Source organism: Osmerus eperlanus, chromosome 19 (assembly GCF_963692335.1).
Source record: "Osmerus eperlanus chromosome 19, fOsmEpe2.1, whole genome shotgun sequence".
Taxonomy (NCBI): Eukaryota; Metazoa; Chordata; class Actinopteri; order Osmeriformes; family Osmeridae; genus Osmerus; species Osmerus eperlanus.
Window position 1 is genome coordinate 10,786,305 of NC_085036.1, and position 19,621 is coordinate 10,805,925.

At 44.2% G+C, this 19,621-nt stretch overlaps 3 protein-coding genes and 2 pseudogenes across 3 annotated transcripts; 4 read left to right on the forward strand and 1 right to left on the reverse strand.

Moving 5' to 3' along the window:
- Positions 1-3,839: 3,839 nt before the first annotated feature.
- Positions 3,840-7,328, forward strand: LOC134039227 (claudin-4-like). Its single transcript, XM_062484941.1, has 2 exons — positions 3,840-4,541; positions 6,671-7,328. Exons 1-2 carry the CDS (start codon positions 4,042-4,044, stop codon positions 7,311-7,313), a joined length of 1,143 nt encoding a protein of 380 aa, XP_062340925.1. The 5' UTR covers positions 3,840-4,041; the 3' UTR covers positions 7,314-7,328.
- An 870-nt stretch (positions 7,329-8,198) lies between these two features.
- Positions 8,199-9,417, reverse strand: cldn29 (claudin 29). Its single transcript, XM_062484939.1, has one exon. The coding sequence runs from the start codon at positions 9,085-9,087 to the stop codon at positions 8,458-8,460; it is 630 nt and encodes a 209-aa protein (XP_062340923.1). The 5' UTR covers positions 9,088-9,417; the 3' UTR covers positions 8,199-8,457.
- Positions 9,418-9,806: 389 nt separating this feature from the next.
- LOC134039228 (claudin-like protein ZF-A89) lies at positions 9,807-13,509 on the forward strand. The gene is made up of 2 exons (XM_062484942.1): positions 9,807-10,385; positions 12,703-13,509. The coding sequence occupies exons 1-2, from the start codon at positions 9,895-9,897 to the stop codon at positions 13,352-13,354; spliced, it is 1,143 nt and encodes a 380-aa protein (XP_062340926.1). The 5' UTR covers positions 9,807-9,894; the 3' UTR covers positions 13,355-13,509.
- A 72-nt stretch (positions 13,510-13,581) lies between these two features.
- On the forward strand, positions 13,582-16,480 carry LOC134039229 (claudin-4-like; annotated as a pseudogene).
- A 1,482-nt stretch (positions 16,481-17,962) lies between these two features.
- LOC134039225 (claudin-4-like) lies at positions 17,963-19,585 on the forward strand (annotated as a pseudogene).
- The last annotated feature ends 36 nt before the right edge of the window (positions 19,586-19,621 follow it).

The window sequence follows — 19,621 nt, forward strand, 5'->3', positions numbered from 1 at the left end:
TTAAAAAAACTGAAGTCTTCCATGTCCAGTGAAGGTTGAAAAACCTGCGCTATCATAATTCAAATCCAATGCACTTCTTATCTTATTTGCACATGCACGTTATCACATTTTAACACAGCAATGGTAAAAGCAAATAAACGATTTAATCATGTAAACATAATATGTCATTAATAATTTATCATCTCAGATACAAAATGTGGTTTGATTAGGTTTCAATCAGTTAAGCCTAATAGAATATTATCAATTACCCTTAATTGTTTGCCCAATAAAATAAGATGGGGGTTTTTAACCCCCTTCAAAATAATATATATATATAATATATTTCACATCTGAAAATATGACAAAGGTTGTTTTTTTACTGCTTGACTCAGTAAGAGAAGATAGCCACAGGAAAAGTGCTGCACCTTCTCAGTATCAATATTGTATCTCTCTATTGATTGACCAGGGACAATTTCAACCCTTGTGTTTGCAAAGTCCTTTATGAGGTTTCAGGAAACAGACTGAGCTGGCACACACTGGCGGTTGATTAACAAGTTTCAGTTAGCAGATAGATCATCGGCGTTCTTTCACATTCCATCTGTTTGCTTGTATACCTCCCCACACCTGTAAGTTCAGAGTGCAGCCATTGTCCTTTCAAGAAAGAACACACATAAAAAGTATGGCATAATGGGTGCAGCACTAACCTAAATTTAGAGTCACCAAATGAACTTTACAAGAGAGTAAAAATAAATTGGGTTTAAGGGAATCATTTTCCTTCATGAACTATGGATTTTCAACTTTGGCTTGCCAACAAACTATGCATGCTTGCTATATATTTTCAACAAACTTTGTTATTTCATACATGTTATCTTTGAGCAGCTAGCCTGTTCCTGTAGCTATCTTTAGTAGGTCAGATCACTGGTTGGCAGATCCATTCTAGGTGCCCCATGAACTATGAGATATCCGTTGAAATGGAGGACTTGTATTTTATGTTCCTATAAGATTTATGGACACATAAAAGTGCCTCAAAGTCTCACCCACTGACTGGACTTGGCAAAGCCTTGAAAATCCCCCCATCCCTCATGTGGACCTAGCCTTGGGGCCTCTACAAATGCTGCCTTTGTGCAAGCTGTGTAACTTTTTTGTTGCCATGGCTAACTGGATGTGACGTGCATGTTCCTCCAGCAGTTCACACATTTGTGCTAAGACTTTTTGATAACTGATAAAACTCAAAAATCCTTTGCTTCCTTTAGTTCGTGAAGCTATATGCTCAAACCATTCATGGTTATGAGCAGTCAAGCAAGATTACTTGACTGGGGTTCATTTCAGGACAAATATTCACATTTCCTTCTTTTAGCATAGTCTGAAACCAATGGATCTCAATACCTAAGTATTACAAACACACACAAACACCTGCACATACACGCACACACCATACATCTAAGATCGAAACTGAGAGAAACAGAGCACTCACAATATAATGTTCTCACGTTGGCCTACACAAACATTTTAAAACAAACTGACTAATCAGTAAGATACTGCCTCCCTTTGGATACATGAGAGAACTGCAGATACTTCAGAGTCCTTCTGTTTTGTCAGATTTAGACTTGAAAGGTTAACTTTAGAAGTGAGTAGCTAAGACTGTCCGAGGGACCAGAACTCCCACTGTCTGACCCAGCAAGGGGTCGTTGCCTGTTTACCTCTCTGGTCAACAAACCCTGTCTGTTCTGTTCTGTTCTCACAATCTGACTACAACTGTCCTTCAGAACACGCACAGAGGATGCATTCACTCTCAAGCTAACCAGTATTTTTCTCTCTCTCTCTCTTCTTAAAGTGAACGAATTTTATTTGTACTCTGTGAGTCTTTTGTGGCTGTCAGTGAGCCAATAGTTGGATAGAACAAGTATTCAGAAGCCCGTCTCCTCCTCTTTGACTCGTCAGACTACCACAGATCTCGTTGGGATGGATTGTTTAAATCATGATAATGAAATAACGGTTAAATTCAAGAATCCCACATACTACCACCTGTAGTGAGGTGTGACTACTGCTTCAATAGTGTGGAGACACCCACTGAGGAACAGGTTTGACTGGTTCGGCAGGTGCATGTGTCTAACCTACAACCAAAGTAGGAACCAAGTCTCTGTGGGAACAGTCCTCCCCGATTAGATCTTTGTTAAAACGATTTAGAGCTTCCTTGGAACATAGGTTCCATGGAATAATGCGAGAAAAGTAATTGTCAAATTGTCAAGCAATTGTTGAAATCTAATACTCTAATAATCTTATTTAATGTTCTGATGAAACATGTTATACTTTGCTCTCAGCTAGTTTAGAGCCAACGTTGTTTCAACCATAGATAGAAAGGTTTCAGTGCTCTGTAACAACTTAAAATGTTAAAATGTCTGCCAATCTGAATTTTTACCAGCAGTGAGCTCACAATGTCCAGTGAATGGGCGTTTCTGGAACAACCGTTACTATGTTTCACTGCTTCAAGAGGATAAGGTTCATGGGGAGGATAATTTCGGGATGTTCTTTTGGCAGGGTAGTGCCCTTTACCTCATCAACATCTTGTTGATTGCCTCTATTACTTGGCCCACAACTACCAGCTGGATGAAGATATTGTGAGTCAGTCACCTCACCACTGGCCACAGAAACTACAGGAGTACAACTGCTTGGTTTAGAGGATGTGACACATCCAATAACACCTTTCACAAAGCTAAGGCCTCGGTTGACTTTGTGCTTATGAAAAAGAAATCTTTTTTTTCTCATTTTTTATGTTATTATGACATACAGAAAACAGTTGGTGTACTGTAATGGGCCACAAAGGCAAAACAATTACATAACAGTTGTCAGATCAAAGCAGAAGAAACTGAGATGTGTTTTGCAGCTCAAAATATAAGTTCCTAATATAACAAAAGTTTCCATGACAAATATATTTGTTTTTACTTTCACTTAGTATTCCTGGGTATAACATAATCTTCTCTTTAGTAAGTTACTGATACATTTCTGATAGAACAGATGGGCAAGGACTGAAGCAACTCCTATCTTCATTAGCTAAATAAAGATGCCAATGACCAATGAACAAACTAACAATGGTCATTGTTCTTTTAAAAGACCAGATAAGGATCAATAAAATAGGTACTTCCTCTCTTCCATCAGCTCCATTTTAAAGGTGGCCATGATTGCTCTCAACATCGACCTTTAGTTAAACACGGACATTGGCTAAAATATTTTGTTATCCAGTCTCTTTGCATAAAACTGTGGATTACATACTACATTTTATCCGTCCTGTCACAATAATATCTAGGTTTTCAACTAAAACGTTGCTGGGTTTTGATTGATAATACTCCACAAGCATGTGTAACCATTATTCTAATACAGTCCCTAATGAGTATAGGGAAACTGTGCATCACTGTGACAAAAGTGTGACATATGACATCACAAAGGACGTGACCATATATGGCATGATATGGTAGTCGTCTGAGTCACTGGAATTTGGAAGACAGTTTCTGCTAGTCTAACCCCCAACCCCTCAACCCCCACCCACCAACTGAGACAAACCAGATGGGGGAGGGGCAGGGAGAAGTAGATTGAAGAGGAGAGTAATGTTACTGTTATAAATTACATTTTATAAACATTGTTTATCTGAAAGGAGAACATACTCATTCGATGTGTTACAAAAGCTAAAAAATACATGAAAATGCCTGTCCTGTTAATGAATAATATGACTGAGGGTGACAGGTGGGGGAGGGTGAGCGAGAAGGAGGCAGAGGCAGGGAGGGGTGATACCTGACTAGCAGGTTGGTGGTGGTGAGGTGTTTTTCCTACAAGCCCTGCCCTTATCAGAAGAGGCCATAAGTACCTGCTCTGCTATTAGTCCTCCCCCATTTGTAGACAGACAAGAGAAGCAAACACATCCACAAAAGTACTAATTTTCTTCAGCTCACAGTGAGGGAGACAAAGAACTGCCAGGCCTATATCACAAGAGAGAGAGAGAGAAGATAAAGGACACAGACCGACTGGACTTGATTTGAACCAAAACAAAGAAACAACAACTAATCCAAGATGGTGTCCGCTGGGATGCAGATGCTGGGTACAGCCCTGGGGCTCATAGGCTGGATTGGAGCCATAATAGTGTGCGCCATGCCCATGTGGCGTGTGTCAGCCTTCATCGGCAGCAACATCGTCACCTCGCAGACCATCTGGGAGGGCATCTGGATGAACTGTGTGGTGCAGAGCACAGGCCAGATGCAGTGCAAAATCTACGACTCCATGCTGGCCCTCAGCTCTGACCTCCAGGCGGCAAGAGCCTTGACCATCCTCTCCATCGTGGTGGGCATCATGGGCATCCTGCTGTCCGTGGCCGGAGGGAAGTGCACCAACTGCGTTGAGGACGAGGCGTCCAAGGCTAAAGTGGGTGTAGCCTCCGGGGTGACGTTCATTGTGGCCGGAGTGCTCTGTCTGATCCCCGTCTGCTGGACAGCCAACACCGTCATCCAGGACTTCTACAACCCGCTCCTGGTCAGCTCCCAGAAGAGAGAGCTCGGGGCCGCGCTCTACATTGGGTGGGGGGCCGCCGCTCTCATGCTCATCGGAGGTGGCCTGCTGTGCTGCAACTGCCCTCCCAAAGAGGATAAGATGTCCTACAACGCCAGATATAAGGCGGCTCCCAGGTCAGGACCCAGGTCTGAGAGCTCGGCACCTGCATCTGGAAAGGACTATGTGTGAATGGACAAAGACTACTGAGGTCTGTCTTTGTGTACAGCTGAGATCAGGCAGAACTGTGTATTGGGGCAGTCAAATCCAACACTGCTTGATAGGGGGATGTATTTTTTAGGGGAGCTTTGCAATGAAAAACTCTGAGTTTGTGGGTTGAGTAAAAGTTACATGAGCCACGCCTAAAAAAAAAGAACTGAATGTTTTGTCTTCAGTTATGTACTGGTATATAATTATTTTTGACATGTTGTAAGGTGTGTATGTAAATAAATGTTTCTGTGTTTTGTACTTTTCACTGTTTATCCTAATTGTGTAATCTTACCTTATGAGGATTGTTTTCTTTTTACAACACACAACTATTAATAAATACTTTTTATTTTTATATGTGAATGCGTTTGTGATTCAGTTTGAAAGTGTATATGAATATCAATTCTTTGAGATTGTTTAGTAAGAGAATCGAATCTCCAACTGTTTCAACATGACCAGATACTGTCGTGTAATAGGATTTTATAAGAAACCAAGGCCCTGTTTGCCACAAGTGCATGAGAACTTGAGAAGGATCAATTTTCTTTTCTTCCAGATCAGGTCTAGGTGTGGCAGTGCGATGGAGCAACGGCTTGTTGCTTGGCTTAAAAACCGGTTTGGGTGCAAAACGATTATCAATAGAGGTGTTTTGAATTGCACCATTTTGCAGACTAGAAACGAATTCAGTTGCTGTTATGTAGAAATGTAATGTAAGAAATGTAAAATGCCTTCAATTAGACATTTGTTTATTGTGGGATTGAAATGTCACAGACACCTATCATTTGGCTGTGGCAGATACCGTCTGTGTTCGCACAGTGTGAACTACAAACATTCAACAAAACATTGCACAAGACGCAAACTAAATAAATGAATACAAAGTTACTGTCCCGTACAGATGTCCATTGTTAAGAAGCCTTATGTTGGTTGGACAATCGGGATGCGCCGGATTCACCGTCATAGATGACGATTTATAGGCCACTTATAAAGAACATGAGTATACTAGTGCAATCAACACTACTGAAATTACGCTCAGTGTCAACTGTCAATCTCAACCGTTTTTTTAAACAAATATAAAAGGATTGGAATAAGCAACCATGCAAGAATGCAACTAATGAAGGTTTTCTGTTTATGTTGCTTTTCTTTTCACTGTGGGGAACTTGTTATTTGTCTCTAAACAGGTAGGGTAGGCCTACTAATGCTAAAATTCAAAACTACACAAATTCACTGACATTTACTGATTCACTTCGCAACGGCACTTAGCCCCAGGGGTGTCGCCATTATTTGAACTGAAGAGGTAGGAGCAAAAGCAGGCCTGCCCCTGAACAGGTGTTCAGGTGAAGGTGCTCAAATGAGGTTATCTCCTTAGTTGTCTATTTTGCCCCCTGCAGCACAAACATGGTACAGCTGACGCTTGTAACTGTATTAACCTAACATAGAGTTCCATAGACAATCAGGCTAATGAGATGTATGTTTTTGATGCCTTTGAAGAACCATTGTATGTGTGTGCTCTGTTTTTGCACTTGTGCTGTGTGTGCGGGTGTTTCTAACAGACACTGAGCAGAGGAGAACGATGTTGATGATCCCTCAGTTTATGCCACAGCGAACAATAACCCGAGAGAGAAAACAAGGCATATCCTATGTCAGCTTTCCCCTCTTTGTTTAGGAGCACAGAAACCCCACCCTCGAAAGTCTGCAGCTCTATAACAAGATATCTCAGCCACAAACCCTCAGGATCCCAACCCAGGAGGAATAACCTCTATCAGTCCAGTCTGACGGAAAAGGAACAAACGACAGCCTCCATCTGTTGTCTGTGTGAGAGACTGAGAAAACTTCAGAGGTTGTCTTGGCTGAAGTCTACTCGGTCCACAAACACGATTGTTCATAATTGTCTGTGCGGTGGAGAAACGAGCAGGTGCCCTAAATACTTTACTTGTCTCTGAGCAGCAACAGCAAGGATCAGCATGGCTTCCCAGGGCCTTCAGATCATGGGTGTGCTTCTAGCCTTGGTCGGCTGGCTGGGCACCATCATCACCTGCGCCCTGCCCATGTGGAGAGTCACTGCCTTCGTAGGAGCCAACATAGTCACCGCCCAGGTGATCTGGGAAGGTCTGTGGATGACCTGTGTGGTCCAGAGCACAGGCCAGATGCAGTGTAAGATATACGACTCCATGTTGGCCTTGCCTCAGGACCTGCAGGCAGCCAGAGCCATGGTCATCATCTCAGTGATGGTTGGAGTGTTTGGAGTCTTGATGGCCATCGCCGGAGGGAAGTGCACCAATTGTATAGAGGACGAGAACGCCAAAGCCAAAGCCTGCATTGTCTCTGGGGTCATCTTCATCATCGGGGCTTTCCTCATCATCATCCCAGTGTCATGGTCTGCCCACGCGGTCATTCGAGACTTCTACAACCCTCTGTTGATAGAGGCTCAGAGGAGAGAGCTGGGGGCAGCGCTCTATATAGGGTGGGGGTCCGCAGGACTCCTGCTGCTGGGAGGGGGGCTGCTCTGCCAGAACTGCCCCCCTAAGGAAAACCAAATGTACGGAGGAGCCAAATTTGCCCCGGTTAGAGCAGCCTCCTTTCCCATGAACTACGTTTGAGTGAGTCTCTATGGATTCCAAATCCTGGCATGTTCAATGTAATGTGTGGAGAGGTGCATGTACTAACTGCACTGCTCATAAGGTTCTTCTTAGACTGCACAATAGTATTTGATGTGCAACTCATTGATTAGTAGTGGGGAATGTTGTACATTTGCAGTTAATGATTTGACTGTTCCAACTTTTCCAACCCATGAAATGCATTGTATGAAAAATATGATGTGTTATGAAATATACCATTACAACAATTAGGTTTTCTCAAATTTACTGTGAAAAATAATCATGATAGGCCTAACTAAATCGTGTGTATGCATCCTTTTCAAGTTCCTGGTATATTGCAGATGTTGACCAATACATGTATTTTCTGCACAAATCTGTTGTTTGTTTGTAATTTCAATAAATAAAGGTTAACATGTCTAGGCTTTTGTTATTGTAAATGTTTTATTCTGCACACTATTTGGGCTGAAGTTGTGTTTCTGTTATTCAGTTGACAAAAGAAAGTTGCTCTAGGATTTCTTCAGAAGAAGTTCTCTTAACCGTTGGGCTCTTGGCCCAGTTAAGCCAAGTGACCAAACTATAATTTAAAGTCTCTGCCTTGAATAAAACAGATGTCACATTCTGAGACAACACACTCCGTCGCATGGAAACATGTTGCTGAGAAACGCATTTTGTCTCCTGAGTGTGCATCTGTTCATTATGCAAATGTAATGTATGGTCAGGTGACTGGCTTGCCATCACAACTTTTGTTGTCACCATACATTTTCGTGCTTGCCTTTATGTAAAAACATCTATAAAATATTATGTGACTTATTTGTTTTGAGATTGACAACTCTGTCCATACGGTATTTTCACTGTATAAGGAACACATAGAAAACAATGTTCTTATAAAAAGGCTGATCAAAGGCTTTTATTTAGTATAAAAATAAACGATAGCTAACACGAGCGCTTATAAGTGCTTAAGTTGTTTTAAGTGCTACTGTACAAAACTAAGATTCCAGAGAAAAGAAAAACAGAACTAGATCAGTATTGTTCAGAAAATGTTAGGGCTAGTCTAGTTTACTCGAAAACGGAATAAAACATTTCGCATAACATTCACATGGGATCCAACACATTTAAAACATGATTTCTCAATTCAAAGTAAAGAAAATCACACAAATTCTTTCCCTGACGCAGTGGACTTCGGTGCGGTGTACTTTGCTCCATAGCGGTCCCCCTTCGATGGGCACTGACAGCACAGAAGCGCGCCCCCGATAAGCAGCATCCCGGATGCACCCCATCCTATGTACAGGGACGCACCAAGCTCTCTCCTCTGCACGTCTGGGATCATGGGGTTGTAGAAGTCCTTTATGATAGAATTGGCAGGCAGGCACACCGTGACTAGACACAATGACCCACTCACGATGAAGAAAACACCCGCGGAGATAACGACCCGGGCCTTGGCGACTTGATCCCCAATGCAGGTGGTACATTTACCCCCGACCACCGACAGTAGCACGCCGAACAGAGAGACCAGAATAGCAATGACCACCATGGCCCGGGCAGCTTGTAGGTCCGGAGGCAAAGCTAGGAGAGAGTCATAGACTTTACACTGCATCTGACCAGTGCTCTGCACTACGCACGTCATCCACAGTCCTTCCCAGATGGTCTGCGCCACCACTATATTGTTGCCGATGAACGCCGATACTTTCCACATGGGCAGGATGCAAATGAGGATGTTTCCAATCCAGCCGAGAACTGCAAGCCCAACTCCCAGAATCTGCAGCCCTAAAGATGCCATCGCTGTCTACTGCTGCCCCGGTCTTTTGATTTCAGCCTTCAAGAGCGCGCAGAATAAGGCCCCTTGCGCTGGATAGCTTTATAAACGCAACCCCCTGTAAGCCCCCTTCATGAGTGCTTTTTGACTTCGTTACTAGGAGATCACATCCATCAAGCTCCCCGTAAACCTCCCACAACCCCCGGATTTCACACCAACAGCTGTGATCTATGGCGAAATCCAACGAAGAAGCACTGGAATGTGCAAGGCTCATGTCCAGATAAAGATGTAGCCTTGTTGCAACAGTTACTACTTTATCAATTGGGATTTCGAAATGTTGTTTTCACTCTTTTTTTTTGTTTAGAACTTGCTTATGTGGCTAATATGGAACACATAAAAGATGTTCTGTTCGACAAATTTGACTTAAAATCTTGATTGGATCTCCACAAACAGGGCTACGCTAATTGTGTTCTGAAACTGCAATTAGCATGTTGATTGTTGGAAAATGTGGGACCATTATTAGTTCAATTGTGTTTAAAAATGTCCATTCATTAAGCCTTATTAATGATCTGAGATAACCTATTAAGTAGGCCTACTATTTTGGAGCCAATAAGTAAAAAGCATGTAACTGCACCTAGCTTTGTGTTTCCTCATCTATAATTAACTTATTATTGAGAACAGGTGTTCTCAATATAACTAATTACTCCCGAACACGTGGGTAGGCCATATATATAACACTTTCCCATTCGGAATCATTGTGCTTCCCTGTTGCTTACCACAGTCGGGTGTTGCTTTTATTTTGGGTATTCAAGTTTTCAGTCATCCACCATTATGGCCAACGCTGGTTTCCAACTCTTGGGCATCGCCCTGGCAATTATCGGTTGGATTGGAGACATCGTCATCTGCGCACTACCCATGTGGAAAGTGACGGCCTTCGTTGGGAACAACATTGTGACCGCACAGATCTTCTGGGAGGGTCTGTGGATGAACTGCGTGCAGCAGAGTACAGGCCAGATGCAGTGTAAGATCTACGACTCCATGCTGGCCTTGCCCCAGGACCTGCAGGCAGCCAGAGCTTTGGTCGTTATCTCCATTCTGGTGGCCTTCATGGGGATCTTCCTCGCCATGGCTGGTGGGAAGTGCACCAACTGCATTGAAGATGAGGATGCAAAAGCAAAAGTTGCCATTGCTGCAGGAGTCGTCTTCATCGTCGCAGGGGTACTGGTCTTAATCCCTGTGTCCTGGTCCGCCAACACCGTCATCAGGGACTTTTACAACCCCATGATGCTTGACGCCCAGAGGAGAGAGCTGGGGGCATCACTGTTCATCGGCTGGGGTTCAGCTGGTCTCCTGCTAATCGGTGGCGCCCTGCTCTGCTGCCAGTGTCCTAAGAACGAGGAGGGACGATACACCGCCAAATATTCAGCACCGCGATCTGCAGCCAACGGAGGCGCCTACGTTTGATAAGATGGAACTCAACGATTCTGCAGTGAAGGGTTAATCAGTGAGATTTCTCACAACTCGTTCAACCCAAAGTAAAACATGGATTTTAAAATGTTTTAATCTGAATGTATTTTATTTAATGGTATTGCTTCAATAAATGTGTTACTTTTCTATAATGCAGCGTTGTCTTGATTTATTTTAAACAAAGGGAATATGTATGTAATGCTGTTCATTGACTACAGCATTCAATGCCATCATCCCCTCCAAGCTTGTGGACCTGGGACTTGGCACCTCCCTGTGAAGTGGATCTTCAACTTCCTGACGGGGAGGCCACAGGTGGTGCGAAGGGTGACCGCACCTCATCCACACTGATCACCAACACAGGCACCCCCCAGGGCTGTGTGCTCAGCCCTCTCCTGTTCTCCTTGTTCAAACATGACTGTGCGGCAAAGCACGGTTCCAACCTCCTTGTTAAGTTTGCTGATAAAACCATTGTGGGCCTCATCTGACAGTGACGAGTCAGCCTACATAGAAGAGGTTGATACCCTGACATGGTCTCAGGCAATTACCTCAATGTCAGCAAGATTAGGGAGATTGTGGACTCTAGGAGGGGCAGGAGGATGAGCATGCACCTCTACACATTAACTGATCCGAAGTGGAAAAGGTCAGCTGCTTCAGATTCCTCGAGGTGGTCAAAGCGGCCTGGAAACGCCTCTTCCGGAGACTGACGTTTTGCATGGACTCAGTCATCCTCACAAACTTCTACAGATGCACTATAGAGAGCATACTGACTGGTTGCATCAGTGTGGTATGGGAGCTGCACAGACCGGGACCGCAAGGGCCAATGCAGTGTGGTTAGGTCTGCTGAGATCATCGGCAGGAAGCTCCCAGCCCTACAGGACACCTACCACACACGATGCCTCAGGAAAGCTGGCAGGATTTTAACCCTTGTGTTATCTTCGGGTCATTCTGACCCATCAGTCATTGTGACCCACCGTCGTATTGCGACAACTTTACCACATACAAAAACAAAGTGAAGCATTTTCATTTAACCGTGGGGTTGTCTCAGACCCCCCACATTGCAAAGGTTAAAAGAAAATTATTTTTATTTGTTTTTGTATTGGGTAAAATTGGGTAAACACAACGATGGTTCGTTATGAACCTTTGGGTCATGTGACCCGAAGGCAGCACAAGGGTTAAGAGACTGTCACCACCCATCCTTCAGTCTTTTTACCCCTTGCCTTCTGGCAGGCGATACCGAAGCATTCATTCTCGCACACGTAGACTGGAGAATAGTTTCTTTCCAAGCACCATCATGCTTCTGAATGGACACTGATACACTTGCCACTTTCTCACTAGCCACTTTACACACTGTCACAGCTACTGGTTGCACTATCAGCAATATTGCACTAATTGTTACCCCACTTGTCTTTAGGTTAGTATAGATCTAAGGTTGGTATAGGTTGTGTATTAGAGGTTTAGTATACTGTATTGTTTATTTAGGAGGTTTATTATACTTTGCTTATCATAGGTGTAATTTATGTTCTGAGTACTTATGTTATGCCAGGTTGCTTTGAGTTGTCTTGTCCTAAGAATTTCAGTGCCCAGTCTGACTGTTGTTCTGTGCATCTGACAATAAAAGACTTGAACTTGATCTTGAACTTGAACTAAACTACCCCTGATAATGCGATGCGGAAGATTTGCATTCACATGGTTGCATCATTGTAGCTGCTCGTTTCAATGGCCAGAAATATTGTAATAGGGGAGAATTGTTGTTGGTTGTTTTTCACTTAAACCTCCTACAACCATAGGATTTCACACAAATTCGACTCAAAATCTTAATTGGATCTCCACAAATGCATTGTCCTGATAAGCTAATTGTGTCCTAAACCTACAATTAGCTTGTCAATTGTTGGAAAGTGTGGGACCATTATAAGTTCTATTTATGATCTGAGAGCCTATTACAGGTAGTAGGCCTACTATTTTGTAGCCAAAATACGTTGTAAAAAAGCGTGTAACTGCACCCAGCTTTGTGTTTCCTTATCTCTAATTAGGGTCCTCACAGATGTTCTCAATATAACTAATTAATCCCGAACACGTGGGTAGGCCATATATATAACACTTTCCCATTCGGAATCATTGTGCTTCCCTGTTGCTTACCACAGTCGGGTGTTGCTTTTATTTTGGGTATTCAAGTTTTCAGTCATCCACCATTATGGCCAACGCTGGGTTCCAACTCTTGGGCATCGCCCTGGCAATTATCGGTTGGATCGGAGACGTAGTCATCTGCGCGCTACCCTTGTGGAAAGTGACGGCCTTCGTTGGGAACAACATTGTGACCGCACAGATCTTCTGGGAGGGTCTGTGGATGAACTGCGTGCAGCAGAGTACAGGCCAGATGCAGTGTAAGGTCTACGACTCCATGCTGGCCTTGCCCCAGGACCTGCAGGCAGCCAGAGCTTTGGTCGTTATCTCCATTCTGGTGGCCTTCATGGGGATCTTCCTCGCCATGGCTGGTGGGAAGTGCACCAACTGCATTGAAGATGAGGATGCAAAAGCAAAAGTTGCCATTGCTGCAGGAGTCGTCTTCATCGTCGCAGGGGTACTGGTCTTAATCCCTGTGTCCTGGTCCGCCAACACCGTCATCAGGGACTTTTACAACCCCATGATGCTTGACGCCCAGAGGAGAGAGCTGGGGGCATCACTGTTCATCGGCTGGGGTTCAGCTGGTCTCCTGCTAATCGGTGGCGCCCTGCTCTGCTGCCAGTGTCCTAAGAACGAGGAGGGACGATACACCGCCAAATATTCAGCACCGCGATCTGCAGCCAGCGGAGGCGCCTACGTTTGATAAGATGGAACTCAACGATTCTGCAGTGAAGGGTTAATCAGTGAGATTTCTCACTACTCGTTCAACCCAAAGTAAACCATGGATTTTAAAATGTTTTAATCTGAATGTATTTTATTTAATGGTATTGCTTCAATAAATGTGTTACTTTTCTATAATACAGCGTGCTGTCGTTTTACTACCCCTGATAATGCGGTGCGTGTAGATTTGCGTGCACATGGTTGCGTCATTGTTGCCGCTCGTTTCAATGCCCAGAAATATTGGAATAGGGTAGAATTGTTTTCTTTGGGGGGATTGCATTGAACATTAATTTGTGGAACACGCCCCAACGCTGTGCAAAAAGAATCAGGACAAGCAGGAAACCTGAGTCGCTGAACAGTCAAGTCTCCCAGTCCTTCAATACCTGCAGTGTGGAAAAGGAAGAAAACGGAACAGTTCGCGTAATGCTCCCACGGACTTTTAGAATTTCCCTTTTTGGAAATAACGCTGTGATTTCGGTAAGTGGGATCAGTGTTTTTGTGGATCATGTCGTTTTGTAGTAAAATACTTGACTCTCAAACTTGTCTTTAAAAAGAATGGGTAGACAGATTCTTTCCTTCATCTTGGCCTTCATTGGTTTCCTGGGCACCATCCTCATCTGTGCCCTGCCCATGTGGAAAGTGACTGCCTTTATTGGAGCCAACATTATCACAGCCCAGGTGTTTTGGGAAGGTTTATGGATGAACTGTGTCCTGCAGAGTACAGGCCACATGCAATGCAAGGTCTACGACTCCCTGCTAGCCTTGCCCCAGGACTTACAGGCTGCCAGAGCTCTCATCTGTGTCTCCATTGCTGTCGGCGTGGTTGCAATAGGTCTGACTGTAGTCGGGGCCAACTGCACCAACTTCCTGAGTTATGACTCGCCACGGAAGTCCAAGATTGGCATTGCGGCAGGTGTGGTGTTCATAGCAGCTGGGGTCCTCTGTGAAATTCCTGTCTGCTGGTCGGCCCATTCCATAATCACTGGGTTCTACAACCCCCTGGTCACCGATGGGCGCAAAGGGGAGCTGGGGGCCTCCATCTACGTTGGATGGGTGTCTGGAGCTCTGCTCATCATCGGAGGGGGGATGCTGTGCAGCTCATTTCCCTGCTAAGACGGAGGGAATCGCTGAAGGACCATGGGGATTTTAGATGAACACTGGATTAGCAGATGCCTATGGTTGTCTGCTTTGCACACTCAGCCCTCTGTCCATGTGTGGCTCCATGAGCCAGAGGGTGTAATCCAAACTACTGGACAGGCCATCAAAGTAAACAATTCGCTTGATTAAACGGCATGTCATGGGGGCTGTGAAAGATTTACAAAGAACTGGGATAAGATTTTAATGAAATGTATAATACTCGTACATATTTGATCAATTGACTTTCTCTTTATCGAAATAATGCCAGAGTAACCCACTGTAATATGTGTAATCTAAGCATGCTGTATTTATTTACTGTGACTTCTTTGTAGCATCCTCAGGAGGGAGATGGGCTCAGCCCTCCACATAACGTGGGCCTCCTCACAGGACAATATTTATTTTTAATAAATAAACCTGCATAAACTATCATGTGAGTTAGCTATTTGTATTGATACATGAGATGATTTTGATGACAAACTGATCCAGTACATATGTATACAGTTAATGTAAAAAAATTGATTTTTGAAGATATGACAATGTATAGCAGAAGTTTTACTGTATAATAATGTAGCCAATAACTTATGATCTTGTCATAAGTAAAATCATAAGACACTATGCAATAGTTTGAAGTACAGTGTTTGATTAATATGTTTCTGATTAAACTGAAACTTCCTAGTCTTCATTGACTAACAAATGGTGTGTTTGTATTTGTGTGTGTTTTTACCTGACTGTGTATGAGTAAGGGGGAAATCTTGTCAGTAATGTTGCAAGGTTAGTTAACATAAGAAACCAGTTTTACAGACAGAGAGCGATGGAAAAAACCCTTGCCCATATTTTAACAACTCACACTATGAAACCAAGGACTGTGTATACTGTATGCAGGAGTGAGGCATCACCTTTTGACCAGGAGGACGATACAACAAGTCACCAGCGAAAACATCTGTAGATCCTTAACATGGTGTCGGCAGGGAAACAGATTCTGGGCCTTTCATTGGCCGTCATTGGCTTCCTGGGAAGCATAATCATCTGTGCTCTCCCCACTTGGAAGGTCACTGCTTTCATCGGAGCCAACATCGTCACCTCACAGGTGGTCTGGGAAGGCTTGTGGATGAACTGTATCGCCCAGAGTACTGGCCAGATGCAATGCAAGATCTACGACTCCCTCCTTGCCTTGCCTAAGGACCTGCAGGCTGCCAGGGCACTGACCATCGGGCCATCATAGCTGGCGTGTTTGGGAGCCTGCTGGGCATCGCAGGAGGGAAGTGCACCAACTTTGTGGAAAACGAGACAAGCAAAGCCAAGGTGGCCATTAGCAGTGGCATTCTCTTTCTCATCGCAGGGCTACTGGTTTTGGTTCCCGTGTGTTGGACAGCCAATACCATCATCCGTGACTTCTACAACCCCTTAGTTTCCAGTGGTCAGAAGAGGGAGCTGGGGGCCTCTCTCTACATCGGCTGGGGGACCGCGGGTCTTCTTCTCCTGGGTGGAGCGCTCCTGTGCAGCTCCTGTCCCCCCAGAGATGAGAATGAATACAATGTGAAGTACGGCAAAGCCAGTTCTTCTCCCAGTACCAAAGCCTATGTGTGAGGAATAAATCAGTTGGACTTACCGTGGGGAAGAGCTCCGGCTTAGTCACTACTTGGGTCCTTTCTTTTAACTGGTGTAACTGACAAAGATGTCTATGTAAATGTGAGTTTGTGAGTATTTGAGTGGAATCATGTGTGGTATGTTTTTACATTCTTTGTGGAACTTGTTCCAAGGAAGTTGCAAAAATGACAATAATAGTTCATGAATCAGACAAGCACTTCATCAGTGGTCTTCGTAATCAGTGGTCTTCGTATTTGTTTATTGGTGGGCGTACTGTTTGTTTTTGTGTGTCGATTTTCTGTAACATACTCAACATGGCATATCATATGCTGCTTTACTAAAACACAGACATCATTACTGCAAATAAATGTTTATGAAAGACAGACCTAAGCTTACATATGAATTTCTTGTATTTTGATGTGAATGAGTTTGTTTATGAAGGCTCACCAATCTGTGATAAATACCGGAGGAAGTCATTGGGCTGTTTACGAGTATTTACACATGAAGGAATCTGTACTAACAGGTCATGTAACTAGGACATGTGACACACTGCAAGAACAATGTCACAATAAGGTATGTGTGTGTCTGTGTGAGTGTAACAGAACAAGTTTATACAGATTTTTGCATAGCATCATTCATTACTGATCAACATACCTATATCTATATGTGCGGGCTAAACACAGGTAAGGAAAATTGAAACAGAATGTTTATCTTTTAAAAAGTTACATCGTCGACTCTGTTTTCAGTATAAACATGGTGGCTTCTCTTTTCATGCCCAGCTGAGAAGATATAGATCACCTCAAACACAACATAAACACTGTCATGTTCAGTTAGAAATGTGTGTTTCTTGTTGAAAGGCTTTCCTAATGAAAGGAGACATTATTGAACAGACTGAGTTTTTCCACACACAAGGTCTCCTTACATCAAAACATCAAAGAAGAGTGGGATTAAAAAACGACGGGGTTGTAAAGCTGAAAAGGGATGTTCAACAGGGAGGATGGTGTGGGGGCATACGGTTTCAAACTGGTTTCACAGAGAATTCTCTTTTGTTTGAATAAATGGACTTCTCAGGATATCTTATTACACACACACACAGACATACACACAAACACACACACACACTGACGCATTATACACTTGTACTTATACACTCCCAAACACATTTTGAAATCCACAAATAACAGTTGTAACCAAACTAGATGGATAGATTTATAAAATAAAATGTAATCCTCCATTAAAAAGACAGCAAGATCAGTGTATCAGCCCACCTTTCTGCTTTAATATCTAACTTTTTTTCGAATTCTCTATGCGAAGATTTTATGAGATTTTGATCATGAGAAATGCTACCTCTTAGTGTCTACAAAACAAGGAAACAACTTTTTCTACTGACAAAGAATCTTGCTTAACTGGGACAGAAGGTGATGATGTCACAGCTGTCAAAGACACACACAGTTAGTCCTGACCCTCCCACCATCTCTCTCTTTCTTTCTCTCACTAGAAAGGTGTAGTATACCTAGATCACTGCAAGTGAGAGAGAGTGGAAGTGAGAAAAATACAGAGAGAGAAAAATAAGTAGAGAGGGGAACGAGAGAGAGAGAGAGAGAGAGAGAGAGAGAGAGAGAGAGAGAGAGAGAGAGAGAGAGAGAGGGAGAGAGAGCGAGGGAGAGAGAGAGAGAGAGAGAGAGAGAGAGAGAGAGAGAGAGAGAGAGGGGGGGGGGGACAGAGAGACAGAGAGAGAGAGAGAGAGAGAGAGAGAGAGAGAGAGAGAGAGAGAGAGAGAGAGAGAGAGAGAGAGAGAGAGAGAGAGAGAGGGAGTGAGAGCGAGAGAGAGAGAGAGAGAGAGAGAGAGAGAGAGAGAGAGAGAGAGAGAGAGAGAGAGAGAGAGAGGAGAGAGAGAGAGCAAAGGAGAGTGAGCAGGAATGCTGTCAGTAAACAGATACCGGTAGGCAATCCAGGTGCACAACTGCAATCAGGTAGCATTAGATGAGTGCATAGAGAAGGACTAAGGTCATTAATTGTACACTGATGATATGTTGACAGGAGTGGTGAGATTGGAACAAAACAAAGCTGACTGGACAACTGGCACGTCGACTTGATGTGAGGAACAGGAGCCAGGGTTGGACCAGCAGGTCCTCTTACAGCCTGAGAGACACAAAACAGGACCAGAGGGTGCAGACAGAACCAAGCAACCTGTTCCACCATGGTCTCTCTAGGGACGCAAATGGTGGCCAGCGCCCTGAGCCTGCTGGGCTGGGGCCTGGTCATTGTCACCAGTGTGCTTCCCTTCTGGCGGGTCACAGCCTTCGTGGGCAGCAACATAATCACCGCGGTGATCATCTGGAGGGCATCTGGATGACGTGTGCGAGCCAGAGCACAGGTGTAGTCCAGTGTAAGCCCTACGACTCCATGCTGGCTTTAAGCTCCGACCTCCAGGCCGCCCGCGCCCTCATCTCCTTCGCTATTGTCATCGGCGCCGTGGGACTCCTATTGGCCTTTGTCGGCGGTAAATGCACTCGCTTCCTGGATGAAGCAGCAGGCAAGGCTAAGGTCAAGGTTTCCTTGGCGGCAGGAGTCACGTTAGCGGTGACCGGGCTGCTTGTGTCTGATCCCTACGTCCTGGACGGCCAGCACGGTTGTCCAACAGTTCTACAGCGTCGCCACGGACACGGAGAGGAGGGAGTTGGGGGCGTGTCCTGTACATGGGCTTCGGAGCAGCCATCCTCCTCATCTTGGGAGGGGGATTATTCATCTTCACCTCCTTACCCCGAAGGATGACGAGGAAGACAAGAGCCCCTCAGTGCGTTACCTTGTTGGTCCGCTCGTCCACTGGAGGATCCAGCCAGACAGCCTCACAACGCAGCAGGAGAGCCCCCACAGATGTCTCCGACCAGGGGACTGATGTACAAGCAGCCTCCCTGGGCGGTAGCACCTTCTGTGGCTGGACAGGAGGTCCCGCTAGGGTCTTGGGGCTCAGGAGGGAGTAAGGCACCGTCCACAAAGTCTCAGATGCAGAGACTAGGTTCCAGTAGGTCAGAGCTGAGTGAAGTGGCGTCTACAAAGTCTGAGCAGCTGAAACAAGTTGTGTCTGAGGAGAGTTTTGCAGAGTCAGCCAAGTCTAATCTTCAGGAATCTTCAGATGCAGGAAAAACATACATATGAGAGCACAGGCACACACGTGCACACAAACACACACTCAGAGACATTGAAGTATGATTACATTTTTATGCAAATACTAATAATATGCTATGTTGTTTTTGCTCTATGATCACTTGTCATATGGAGTGGATCATTATAATAGATGAAGGATTTAGTCTATTTTGCACTGAAAGAGGTTGCATGTTTTGTCTTTTTACTATAACTTTGTAATACACTTTAGATGAACTACACAAAAGGTTTTGTAATTTGATGTAAATATGTTACGTTGATGTTGTAGCTGTATATTTATGTTAAAGCTCTTTGATACTTTTACAGTAAAGATATAAGGAAAGTGTTCTGTTTGTTTTTGTATCGTAAAATGGACACTGGT

What these genes read in the sequence shown, in the direction of transcription:
- LOC134039228 (XM_062484942.1), top strand. Translation starts at nt 9,895, where the DNA reads ATGGCCAACGCTGGTTTCCAACTCTTGGGCATCGCCCTGGCAATTATC. An exon ending in AGAGAGCTGGGGGCATCACT is followed by an intron (nt 10,386 to 12,702) that starts GTTCATCGGCTG and finishes TGGGTATTCAAG; the next exon opens with TTTTCAGTCATCCACCATTA.
- cldn29 (XM_062484939.1), bottom strand. Translation starts at nt 9,087, where the DNA reads ATGGCATCTTTAGGGCTGCAGATTCTGGGAGTTGGGCTTGCAGTTCTC.
- LOC134039227 (XM_062484941.1), top strand. Translation starts at nt 4,042, where the DNA reads ATGGTGTCCGCTGGGATGCAGATGCTGGGTACAGCCCTGGGGCTCATA. An exon ending in GGGGCCGCGCTCTACATTGG is followed by an intron (nt 4,542 to 6,670) that starts GTGGGGGGCCGC and finishes AGCAACAGCAAG; the next exon opens with GATCAGCATGGCTTCCCAGG.